Source organism: Watersipora subatra, chromosome 11 (assembly GCF_963576615.1).
Source record: "Watersipora subatra chromosome 11, tzWatSuba1.1, whole genome shotgun sequence".
NCBI classification, from domain to species: domain Eukaryota; kingdom Metazoa; phylum Bryozoa; class Gymnolaemata; order Cheilostomatida; family Watersiporidae; genus Watersipora; species Watersipora subatra.
This window is the reverse complement of record NC_088718.1, coordinates 39632938-39646592: the sequence shown is the minus strand read 5'-3', so window position 1 is coordinate 39646592 and position 13655 is coordinate 39632938. Positions and strand designations below refer to the sequence as shown.

Sequence of the window (13655 nt, the reverse complement as noted above, 5' to 3'; positions counted from 1 at the left end):
GGTTCCTCTGAAACAGTTAGCTTTTGTAGGATTTTCTGTTATGTTGATATATTTACAGAATTCAACTTCATGGCAGCATTACAAAAAGTCGAATGCTGCTAGGAGGTATAGCATGCTCATAATTCTCCATAGAAATACCATATAGAGAGACGGTATAAGAATTGCGCTATGAATCATTTGTAGGACAAACAAGTCTGAAATTGAAACCTATTTACTGTCCGTATCTTGTGTAAACTACTGAATCCTGCTGTTCAGCTTTCCTCCCAGCTATGTCTCATGCTTTTCCCTATCACCTTCTTGCAATACCTGTAAACAGGTTAATTTTCGTGGACTCTGCTAAGACATACCCAGACTCACCAAGTAGGTCTGCCACATTATTACAGGAACCACTGGAGAACATGAAATTTCAGTTTTAAACAGAAACCACCAGACACGACTGGCTAAATGACAGAGTGTGGCACTGAATGCTTACGCCAACTAAGTGCACTTGATCTGCTTAACAACAATAGATTATAGAGTCACCTGTAATATCCAAGAGTTTTCCAATTCCTTCTGCTAACTTGCACTAAAATCTGGTAAAAATGGTTTGCAGACATCTCCGTCTTTAATGTTGTCTTTTGAATTCTCTAAGAGTAGATATGACATTCATACTTCTTTAATAGAGCAGATAAGACCTGATTATTTTTAAAGAAAATGTGTGACCTTGATATTTTGTTAAAGAGTATATAAGACCTTGACATTCTCTTAATCAAAATATTAAATCTTGCCTTGATGTTTAAATGCGACCTTCTTATTTCTTTTAAAAAGTTGGAAAGACTTTGATATATCTTTAAAAGTGTTGGCATAACCTTGATATTTTGTTACAAGTGTAGGTATGACTTTCATAGGTCTTTATTAGTGTACACACTACCTTGATATACACACTACCTTTAATAACAACAAACTTTATTGATTTTAAACTATTGCATTATTTGAGTTATTCTCTCTAACCAAGCTGGGGCAATGTAAATGTAAAATCTTTATTGGGGTGCTTTCCCTTTGTAATTAAATACCCATCAAATGTATCAGAGATACAACAACACATTAAAAATAATAATTCATTTTATGCTGATGGCGTGTTTACATGCATTTACATGGTGCTTATTATAAAAACTTACCCCTAAAGTCAACAATGAATTCTTCACTAAGGTTTTAAACTCGGATGAAAGACTGTTTTAAGAGCTGTTTGTAGATGTCAAATGTCTGTGTCACCCTGAATTATAAAGATTCAAGAGAATCCTAGAGCAGCTGCGTGTTAGTAGATTGAATGGCGAAACTGTTTCATGCGGACTATTAATGCTATGGTGTTATTATATGTGTATTATAAAAAGTGTACTAACAGCATATGATAGGCATTGACCAAGAGCTTTGTACTATATGATTAGTATTTACATTCAGAAAAAAAGATAGACCAGCGGTAGAAAGAAGAAGTAGGTGCTTGTTGGACAGGGTGTGCCCCATTATTTAGGTTACTCAAAGATAGACTGAATATCAGTGAAGTTCTCATCTACCTGGCAAATAATTAACATTGTAAAATCTGTTATTACTGGATGAATGCCCAGCGTTGCACGGTATTAAAATACTCAATTAATTCGAGTAACTTAAGCTAGTAACTTTAGCTAGTCTAAATCTTTACTATAATAAGAGTCATGTCTGAAACCAGCTTAATAATCGTTACGCGTAATGATCTCTCACGCAATCCTGACTTTCAAGCGTGCTAGTAATAACCAATATTATTTTCCAAGCGGTTTAAGCATGCAATTGCAACCGATGTAATGAGTATAATCACAATTATTGCATTGTATAGCAATGTAACCGATTGGCCTAGTAGTTAAACAAACCTGTCCGCAGACCTGGAGGTTCTAAGCTAATTCCAGTGCAGAACATTTTTTATTCCTATCTTCATTGCTATAACTGGACACACGAATGACAGACCAACAGACAAATGACAAACCTTGAGATTTATATATACATTACATACATAGAGCAAAAGCAGATTAAATGAATGATATTGAAACAATATTTGCATTTCTTTAACTTAGCAGAGATTGTTTAATGAGTGTTTCAACGATTTCAAATTCACAAATGCTACAGAGAGCAAGTTCGTAATGCCATATTACTTCACATTTTCATTTTGAAAAGTGAAACAAATTGCATGCCTTCATGTATGATATGCCTGTCTATTTCACAATTATCTATGTCTTGGTGTTACACATGGTAAATTGTAATAAGCGCACGCTTTCTGTCTGTCAGCCATATCCAGACATTGATCGCTAGAATAATCCTGAGAGAAGGTGTTCCAGATTCTCTGTGGTCTTCTGTTGATCAGATGACAGAAGTAACAGAGGAAGTCTGTAATAAATATCATTTAATCTTATATTACGTATTAAGATGATATTTCTTTAATTTGTTGCAAAAGCTGTGCTAAGCATAAATTTTGCAACTACTAGACGGTGAAAATCGGTTTTTGGACAAAGTGTTTTAGCCCAAATGATAAAGTATTTTTAGGGAGATTGATCAGGTTAGCTAAGAATAACATAATGATATACTTTTAAATAAGTTGAAGTCATTACTTGGTATAGAAATAGATTTTTTAGACTAATCACTCTCTAGCAGGCAATTAATGTTTAGATTTGTAGGTGTAAATAATAAATCTTTTGTAGAAAGCTATATTCAGCTAAGAGTAACAAAAGAGATTTTTGTCAAGCAAGGCTTAGCATCAAATTCAAATAATCACCTCCATGTCCTCTTGTAAGATAAGAGACGAGGGTGAACTCATTTCTCCATTGGTTATAATAGTGAAATGCTTCATCATTCTCTGCCACGTACCGCAGGTGCTCTGCGAGTGCTGCTGGTGACGTAAAATTCTTGACATGCATAAAGCTACTAGGAGGAGCAACAATCTCATAATCCTCTATAGAGGTGCCTCCTAACGCTATAGGAATTGTTGTGCTATTGCTTTCTAGAACTTTCCAAAGCTTTTCAGTTACGTAATCCCTGCAGAGACTGTTCTCAAAGGAAAGATAAAACATGTAATCAGACATGTCAGGCTCAGGAGTTCCATGCTCCTTAACAAGATCACCAAATACTTGTCGACAAAAGGGCTCTTCAGATGCAGAGTAAATATCTATTGGGATATGTTTGGAGAGTTCTAGAACGTATTGCTCTCTGCCGCTATATATATTGCGGCTATTATTTTTTGAAGAGCAGTGCGAAACGAACCAAAGAGCACGCAAAGGCTTCATTCTTGGCATAGGAAAGAATTTTATAGATTTGTGAGGAATTATCTTCTCTAGCTCTGCACGAAAAATGTGCGTGTTGGCTTCGTTATTTCTATTAAAAGTAGCACTGAAGTTAAACACCCCATCCCACTCTGGAAGATTTTTCTTGATCTTAAGCCTTAATTGTGGCTCTTTAGAGAAAAAAGCCCAAACATCCGATGGCCTTTTATTCGGTGGGTGAACAAACCGCTGAACGTCTAATTCACTGAAGACAGCTAAGTCAGCTCCAGAAACATTGGTCTGGCCGTGTTTAAGTTTGCACCAGAAATCTCCACACTTTAGGCGCCCGCGACCCTCGGGTACAATATAGCCATCCATTCTATAGACCATCAGTTGGGGTTTCTCAGCTCCTGGCTCCTTCATTCCCGATCTTTGTTTTGGCATTTTTAAAACTCTGTTTGGGCGTCTCAACTGGTTATCTACTCATATATAGTAGCTTAAAATGCAACACTTACAGCATGATCAATCTTCTACTAACATGTTAAAACTTAAACAATATTAATGCTTGGTACACTGGTATCGGGAAGAGGCAGTAGAAAGATATAGAGCTGTTATTCTATAGTTACAAGTACAAGTTTAAAAGCTTAGAGAGATGGTAGAATACATTTGATAGTCATATGCCATTCCAACTAAACTTACTCAGCAAAATATTTACGTGTCTCCATATCTCGCTCTGTGATTGGAACGAATAAGAATACAATGATCTCTACTCCAGCTAAGGAAGCTACTTGAGGTGTCAGTCATACAAATGTACAGTAATATGTCTTGCAGCTGTTACAACGAGGAGTACGGCAAATACATTTACCTGAATGAGAATAATATCCTAGATAGCTAAGCAGAGCAAACAGAATGGGCTACTTTCTTGGGCTACTTTCGATGGGCAAACATCTTGTGGGCTACTAGGAAAGTAGTAAAGCGCTTTTCATAACTACCTACGAGTGTGAACTCATTTCTCCATTGGTTATAATAGTGAAATGCTTCATCATTCTTTGCCACGTACCGCAAGTGCTCTGCGAGAGCTGCTGGTGACGTAAAATTCTTGACATGTATAAAGCTATTGGGAGGAGCAACAATCTCATAATCCTCTATTATAGAGGTGCCTCCTAACGCTATAGGAATTGTTGTGCTATTGCTTTCTAGAATATTCCAAAGCTTCTCAGTTACGTAATCTCTGCAGAGACTGTTCTCAAAGAAGAGATAAAACATGTAATCAGACAGGTAGGTTTGTCTGACTGTCTATTCACCGCAATCAATATAAACTTTGCAAATTCTTGCCACTGCTATAGCTATGCACGAAGAGCTCATTACAATCAATCTATTGTGTTTATAGGCCTATTAGACTGGTAATGTACGAGACACTGCCTTAGATAGACTTCTATAACTTTAAGGCTTGCGCGCGAGTTGCATTAATTTTTTAAGATCTCAAGCTATGTTCCATACAGTAATACTTCAACTTACGAGTGCTTCAACGTACGAGAAACTTGAGATACGAACCAGCTTTTAAGCAAGTTTTAGCACTAACATACGAGCCATGTTGTCAGTTGCCAAGTATACCAGAGGTGTTTTATGAGAACAGCATCACTTTGTATTTTCAACTGCTCAGTTTATACTTTTGTACCAAGTTTTTTGTGCGCGATTTTCAGATGCATGAATCTAGACACATGAATCTAAAATATTTACTAGATTTTACACGCATCTAGCTGTAAAACACATTGTATATTTCCATTGTTTTTTCCAACATTATTGACATGTACATGTATATGTGTATGCATATTCAGGGCAACAATTTCAGTAGATTGCCTATTTGGAGTTGTTATACAGTATGAAAGACAACTCTCAATAAACCTTATGCTGCACGTGAATCTGTTCCTGTAGGCGGGTAATGCAGCTAGTATATACATATATATATATGTGTATTATTTGTATATATATATATACTGTACATATATAAATGCGCTTTTTGATCAAGAACTTTGTAATTTAATGGATAGGGTAGTTTAATTTTAATATAAACTAATTGTTTAATTTCATTATAAACCATATAATTCCTCCAGAAACTCAAAACAGAAATTGGTTGCAGAAACTACACCTTTCAGAATTTGAGCTATTTCGGTAAAACCTTTGCTTTGACTTAAGTTATCTTGTTTTTAATTATAAGTTTATTTGTAGCATCTTGTAGGGAATTGTGTTTTCTTTCAAATAGTGTATTATACAACAACCAATTTCAGAGCAACTGCAAATGGGAGTTATTTTTGTTTGGTAATGTTGTGGTCTTTTCATTAAGGCTTACCATATAAAATGGTCTGTTTGTTTGGAAACGAACATTTTCGTTTTCGGTTTTGGTCACAGAACTTTACGCGCTAAACGGTTCCGCATCTTCCATAGCAGTTACTGCGAGTCTAATATTTCTTCGCTTCTTTGACCGCATACTACCATGAAAACGTTAGGTAAAATATAGTTCCTATCTGAAAAGTTCTAGAGGTGATACGGTATAAGTCGGTATATACGGTACAAAACTTCGGTTTTGATCCTAAAATTTCTTTTTCCGATTTTGCTCGCTACAACCCGTGCATTTATTGTTCGTTCCCACCGTGCGCGTAGTCGATATATAAAATAATAAATAACGATCATAATGAATACATAGTCCATCATCTTCATTGTTGATTAAGTTTGGTATATTGTTGATTTTTGAGTGATTTATTGTTGGCTTGGAGTGGTATATTCCCACGACCAAACACGAACGAAGCGATTGGTTGGGAGATTCATGATAAATGCACATGTGCACACAACTCTCAAAAATTATTCATTAACAGCCGTCGCAAACCCTTGTACAGAAATCTCATCTGCAAATTTAACCATTTTTGTGTAGAGTCGTTTAAATATAATAACGATACAAAACACATATAAACCTAGTTAAATATGTTACCAAATCTTTGAAAGGTGACAGCAAAACCCTAAAACTAACCCATCTGATCGGATTATACATAAATAGACAGATTATTTTTGCCAAAAATCGTGATAAAAACTTGACAAGCTTTTTCTAATCAAAATTAAGACCAGCCAACGAAACGCCAATAAGGCCGGGCAACAAATAATAGAACTATTAAGTCGTGCGCATTTCACGAGAAAAACGTGCACATTTCACCAGTCTATAGCATTGTCTAATTGCCGAAGGTTACTGTAATTAACGTAAAAGTACTGAAAAGATATCGTTTCTTTTTTGCCGATTTTATTATTTGAATTAATTATTTGATTTTATAAAAAAACTGTTATAATATTTAATTATAAGAATAATTGTTAAAATTTACAACATGCGTTAGGCATTATTTCACTAAAGAATAAGTTGCCAGAAACGGCTGAATTAGGGCTCAGTGGTGGTCCAAGGTAAATGCGCCAAAATATATTTTCAACTTTGAACTTGCTAAACTAGTAAAAATATCTGCTAAAATTTTGTTTTCTCGTTCAATTAACGTTGTATGATGCATTACCAATCATATAAAACATTCTTAAAATTACGTGTTTACTTTCATCTTTTCTATCATTCTATTCCCTGGGGCGGCTGGCCGGCTGAGCCGTCCCAACTTTTTAGGAACTTTCCGCGGTTAAGTACAGTCAAACTAGAATAACTCTCCCTCGGATAAAATGTAACATTTCATCTCAAACACAAGGTTAACTCGAACGGATTTGTTTGGTTCGTTCCCACGCAATGATGAATTGCTTCAGATAACTCGACCTCAACATCATTTATTTGAAAAGTTATTTGCCCAACGGCTATGGAAATGGTTTTTATCGCTGTAGAATATCACTTTATTCCAAGCCATAGAGACAAACATCAACTTTTAGTAGTTCTTGGGGTCATTATTATCATCATCAGTGGCAAAACATTCTTGTTAACGACTTTTATAAAGGTTTGCAAAATATCAAGTTTTACCAAACATCCGCTTGGCCATGTCCCATCGAAAGCATGGAAACCTCCGCATGAACTTCAAATAAAATTGGCAAAATTGATCCTTGTTAAAATGCTCAAAAGAAAAAGATGTCTTTTTTCTGAGCGTTTTAACTGCGGTCAAGTTTTGCCTATTTTAATTTAAAAACGTCTCGTCAATCACATCACCTAAAACAAAACAAATCTCAAAAAATAGAAAAATGTTGATACTTCCCGATGGAAATTTAAAAAAAAAAACATGAGAGGCCCGGCTGAGGCCCTACATAAAAGAAACCTGTTGGGGGCTTACACCGCCCCCTCCACACCCCCAGGTGTTCATAACTAGTCGCCTAACCTTAGCCGCCCCAACTTGCAACCAGTGAATACAGGCCTGCTATGAATGAACAAAGCTATTTAATTCCGAGTTTTCGCTCGTTCATTACGATAGTTTTGTTTCGCTCATGAAATTTTCGCGAAAGGACGACTCCGCGGAAACGCGAAAGTTAGATGAGGCGAGTACATGAGTGTCCTAGGGTATGCTGGAAAGAGGTTTGAATTTTGAAGAAAGCTTTTAAAGATTATCTGTAAGAAGTCTATGGGATCAACTCTAAAAGTACCTACAGTAAGTCATGCCTAAACTGCAATGTATTAAAAGCACATTTTTGCGCCAATATGTTAGTTCAATTAGTCACTGTCACACAGTCTGCAGAATAATGCATGAACATACAGTCACCATGCAGTCTTAAATTGCCCTAACACTACTGTACTGTACTACATTCTGAAAATAGTATGATGATGGTGTAACACACAAAAAAATTTCAACCAGTTATACTTTTAATTGCTTTACATGTAGATAATAGTTGTATTGTGAATAAATATAAATATATGAATTGCAGGACAGAGCAGCTCCACTTTCAAAACATTTTACAAAGCCAGATGGTAGAACAGCAATAGAAATGCACAGGTCAAGATTCACATGAAAGTTACACCCAATCCTTAGTTTTATATGAGGTATTGTTTTGATAAAATTAATATAACAGGCTACTCAAATTATAAATATTATGCTGTTCTTTATATAACATGATTTAGATTTATGTAACGCAAGCTGTTAAATGTGGTGTTTTTATGACATGGCGCAAGTCATATGATTGAAATATAATTATTCATCAAACCACACATTATGATTGTATTATTTTATTAAAATCACTTATTCACTGTACAACACATGAACATCAGCTAAGTAAAGATGCTGTCAGATTCAGTTAAAATATTTCTGAAAACTATATTTTCCTCAACTCACAACTGAACTTACATTAATATCTTTCATCCTTCATAATAAAAAGCTCCACTTCATCTGCGTCATTCTGATCATCGTCTTCTGATTTTACATTTTTGAAGCCTGCATAACTCCCATTTGGATATCAGGCAACATTATGTTGAAAACAACGCATGAAGGAATAACTTTTTTTCCAAGGTACCTGTAGACGAGCGAAGAGTAGTCGTTTTAGCAGCGAGTCTTTTAGCCTTCGTATTGTGAACGTCATAAAAGAGCGATAGAAATAAATTATAGTTGAAATTTTTTAGCGATACGCTTTAGCAAAGACGATTATAAATCGTGTTCTATATGTTCACTTGTTTCCGGGTTGTCACCATTGCGGGGACGTGCGGTCTCCATCACATCAGATAATAACGAATCAAGTCAAACGCTACGTTTCGCGTGATTGGATGATTGATTAAGAATAAGCGTTCCCAGTGGCGAGTCCGTTTCACACACATTTTTGCAATGGCGTTATTTATCCGATTTTTGCAAAATATGCAGTTGAAAAAAGACTGTACTCAGTTATATGTGAATGCACAGGTATTTTTTGTTTTTAAAATATTATTCTGAGTATTTATCTGTTGTGAGAAATAATTTATATTATACTAAACGTAGTAAATTACACAAAACAAATATTATTAATAACAAGTTGACCTTCATCGGTAAGTTGTGTTCACTTTCCCTTTAAAATTACGTGTTTACTTTCACTTTAATTAACATAGAGCATTTGAGGTGTAGACTGATTTACAGGTACGAAAATGTGGTACACAGTTCATCAGCCTATGTTTTTTGTCCAATTACCGAAGGTTTCATTAAATTATCTAGAACATTAGCCAGATTTCTTTACATCTTATTTACAAGCCAGGGCCAAACTACCATGCCTCTTTGTGACAAGAATATTTCTTTATTTTACTCCAGTTTGCAGAAAACTTCTAGACGCGTTAATGCTAATGCTTGCTTTCTGTTACATATCGCTGTCAAAACTATTCTACATTCAACACAACCAACTTTCAACTTTTCAACACAACTTTCAAACTGTGTATATTACACGGCAGCTTGCCATTTTACTTTTAATATTGCATTGCAGAGATATAATAAACATATTTCATTATTGCTGTTGTTAGTTAAATTACGTTCAGTAGGTTAGGCCTACAGCTTGAATTAATATTTATTTTATTGTTGTCAAACATAGGTTTGAGATAGTAGTAGATTAGGTCTGATTTTTATACAACCTTTTGTTTTGCATAATTAACCTTTTGAATTTCATTTCAAAACAACTTGACAACTACCATGAACATACAACCTCCCAGAACACCACATCGTCGCAGTGGCTGTACACGTGTCTTCCAAATATTACGGAGGAGGAGAAATAGAAGGTCCTCACAGCAACCATCAACATCAAATGCTAATGTTCAACAACATGCTACTCAAAATAGTAACAACAACTCATCTGATTTAGAGAATTCTTTAGTAGATGTTGTAGGCTTCACCTACAACATCTACTAGAGAATTGTGTTCTCTTTAGTAGATGTTGTAGGCGAAGCCTACAACATCGAACTAAAAAAGTCTACTTTTGTGGAATTCTGACCTTTTGTAGCTACTTTTTCAACAACCAGCAGTACCCTTTCTTTTTTCCATCATCACTTTGGTCGTGAGCTGTATGACAGGGGAATTTCTAGTATATAATCATTTTGTCACCAGCCGGAGGTAAGTAGTTGATCAGTGAAGCGTTGTTGTAAATTGATTAAACAACTAGTAAATCACTAGCCTGTATATAAGCTCTCTCATGGCTTGCACGCAGGCTAATTCATCGCAGAAAGAGAAGGCCAAGTCCAGCAACAACTGTTGTTAAACTTTGTGTTTTCCTTTTGTGAAGAACGGGTTTTTTTTCTGGGAGTTCTTGTTTATTAGACCTATTTATCATAAGAATTATTTTATCATGAAGTATTTATGTTGACATTCCTAACTCCATGTCACTTTTTTCTAGTTAATATTATCATAGGTTGTGTGACAGGCCGATTGTGATGGCAATTTTTTGTTTGTGACCGCGTAGATTTATGAAGCCTGACAGTGCGCCCTTATTGTGCCCACTGTCTATACAAGTTATAGATAAATTTGCACATGACTTTCGCTTACTTACATGTATGTTATTTTTTATTTGGCACATACACGTATTGTCTTATTGTATGTCTTTTTAGCAAGCAGGTGTACTTAAAATGTCGTGTGACAATAGTGGTTGTGCTCCTTTTTGTGGCGTTATGTAATTATGCCAAAATCTATATATTGCTCAAAGCACACCAGTTGGGCATCTTAACAATGAACAAAGGTTTCAATTCTATACAGGTTGCCGCTACATTCATAACGATGGATAGGACCAGAGAAGCCATTCAGTAAGCTTTCAGTATCGTGAAGAAATGGAATCCAGTATGGTCGCCAAAATCTGGGATCATCGATTATGCTCAGACAGGGATGTCTGCCTTTGAATGCCTCTTTTCAACTAAGGACCATCATTTTTAATGTATCTCTAAAATATAATCACTCAACTAAATTAAATAGCTTAGTGATAGGTGTAAGGGCATGGTACGCAGCTTGGAAAGACGATCATGTACATGTATTTTTAGAAGAATGTCAAGTCGGGCTATGTTGGTGTTCTGGCATATACTATCGTAGGAATGAAACGCAATGGTGCGACATCACACTTTATAAAAAAAATGTTGAAAACTGATCAAGTAAAATATAATAAAAAATGACTTTTGCCAACCATGGTAACCATGATCTTGTATAGCTAAAAAACTGGATTGGTATTGGTACCGATAGCTTGTCTGGCTTGGCACATCATCGTGGAACTCTGCTGCCACTATGCCAGAAATTTGAGACTGTTTTCCGAGGCAACCTAATCTGTTTGTTCACACATAATTTAGATTGAACATTCCTATAAGCATGATATAAACCTTTTGAGACTGTCATGATTGACATGAACGGTATAAATTTTGATGGCTGTCATGGAGAACCAGGTGTCCGGTTTACAATGCTATAGATACAACATTTCAAGCTTTTGATATATGTTATTTAACTTTTTTACAGAGAAAAGTTCTACTATGCGCTTTCCATCAAGATCAGGCCGGGGACAGACTGATAAAAAATAGAAGAAGAGGAACGGCAGAACATACTCATATGACTATGAAAAATTGCAGATTCTAGATTTGTCTCCTCATGTTCTAGGTGCAATGAGTAGTTTCATCATCTGTGCATCATTATGAAACCCACGGATTTTGACCCTTTCACTGGTACTGTGGATCAAGAATGGAAATGTAGGTGTGATCTGCTGAATTAATCTATTTTATTGACATACATGATGCAAGATTTACGTTATGGCCCATGTATAAATATGTATAAGCTTGTTTTATATGGTCATGATGAAGTTTTAAATCTGCTTTTAATTTTATCAACAGGTTTTTTTATATCTTGTAACGTCTCGCTTGTATGAGGGAGGCGGTCTTTTTTCTGTTCCCATTATGGCCAATTAGCACCACAAGCCATCAGGGTGCCATCAGGGTGGTATGTTTAATGTTTCTCATGTGGTTTTAGTATTCACATGTACATCTTTAAAGATAGTCGAATAAATTTTTATAGATTTATTGATATTTCAATTTATTTTGAGCTTTCCATGGGTGAGGTAGTGAATGAGGTTTTTCTCTTGATGTCAAAGACAATGTGGATATAACACAAATTTTGTGTCAGTTACGCTGGCCTACCATGTAAAAATCAATTGATTTGAAATATTCTATTGCAGAGCAATTGATGTTGCATATTACGCATATGCGCAAACAAAAAAGAGAGAAAGTTGAATTGTAGATACTGTACAGTAAGAAGATTTAGCTGTTGATAATGGTATCAAAGGCCAAACAACAGGTGCTCACTCAACCTGTTGTTTGGCTCATGGGCCACAATATCTCATCTGTAACTTTTGAGGAGCAAAATTCTGACTACTGTACTCTTTTTATTGTCAGTCTGGCAGAGCAATCCATCTTTATTGTATTCTGAACCAGATTTTGCCACTTGCACACTAATGGATGATCAGAATTAATCTCTTTCTACAACACAGTTGAAAAGATATTCCAAATGACACAACAAAGCATGAACTCACTGAGTGAAGCAGATACAAAGATTATGCTGAAACAACAAAAAGTAGCTATTCATTACCTATATTAACAAAATGCATCTTATAACTTTGGTAAAATAACACACTATTCTGATCCATGTAGAAAAGGAGTGCTATTGACATCTATCATGAGTGCAGTATGTCCTCCCCTAACACACAACGATACCGCTGTGTCACTAACTTGCACTTTTTATCGCTGTTTTTTCTTCTGTTGATATCTGGGGTATGTTTACATGACATCATATTCAACCCAACAATCGTACTCGAGATCTTTTTGGCGAAACGTGTTGACTTCTTTGCAAGACTTTCTGCAATAGAAAGATTAACTAAAAATATAAAATTAGAGTACCCCAAACAGAAGCAAAGGTTATATATATCTATATCTTTCTCAAAGTATGTCTGTTTTCTGTCCAGGTATGTCCAGCTATAGCTATTATTAGGATAGCGTAGCTGAACAACAATGCTGACACAATGTCATGGCCTACCGGCATTAGAAACCTGGCGCTTATTAAAGGTTGAATTGCAACAAAATTCACATTGCAGTTATTTGGTATCAAAAGATTCACCATGTCTCACTCTGTTGTGTTGTAGGTGTAAAATATGTGGAAATTTGATTACAAGCTCCTAAAAGCTCAATAACCAACAGTTATTCGCCGCCATCACGAAACCGCAGTAGATCGAAATCAATTCATTTCTCTGACATAGTCATTAGATTTGGTTATTGTTTTGACACATGATGTTCTCACGTGAATTGAAAGGCCAATAAAAGGCTCAATATAAAACTTCTCGTAGCACTAGTTTATGACAAACACCTCGGGTTTTACCGAAGAGCCCTTACCAAATATGGATGCTTACTAGTTTACAGTTTTGTTTCGGCTTGGTCTAATCGTCTAGTCGTAATCTGATCATGTGACCCATACTTTCTGCTAA

At 35.6% G+C, this 13655-nt stretch overlaps 2 protein-coding genes across 2 annotated transcripts; both read right to left on the bottom strand.

The window, feature by feature from the left end:
* Positions 1–2741: 2741 nt before the first annotated feature.
* Positions 2742–3683, bottom strand: LOC137408061 (glycoprotein 3-alpha-L-fucosyltransferase A-like). The gene has a single exon (XM_068094450.1). The coding sequence runs from the start codon at positions 3681–3683 to the stop codon at positions 2742–2744; it is 942 nt and encodes a 313-aa protein (XP_067950551.1).
* Positions 3684–4187: 504 nt separating this feature from the next.
* Positions 4188–4526, bottom strand: LOC137408060 (4-galactosyl-N-acetylglucosaminide 3-alpha-L-fucosyltransferase 9-like). The gene has a single exon (XM_068094449.1). The coding sequence runs from the start codon at positions 4524–4526 to the stop codon at positions 4188–4190; it is 339 nt and encodes a 112-aa protein (XP_067950550.1).
* Between the last annotated feature and the right edge of the window lie 9129 nt (positions 4527–13655).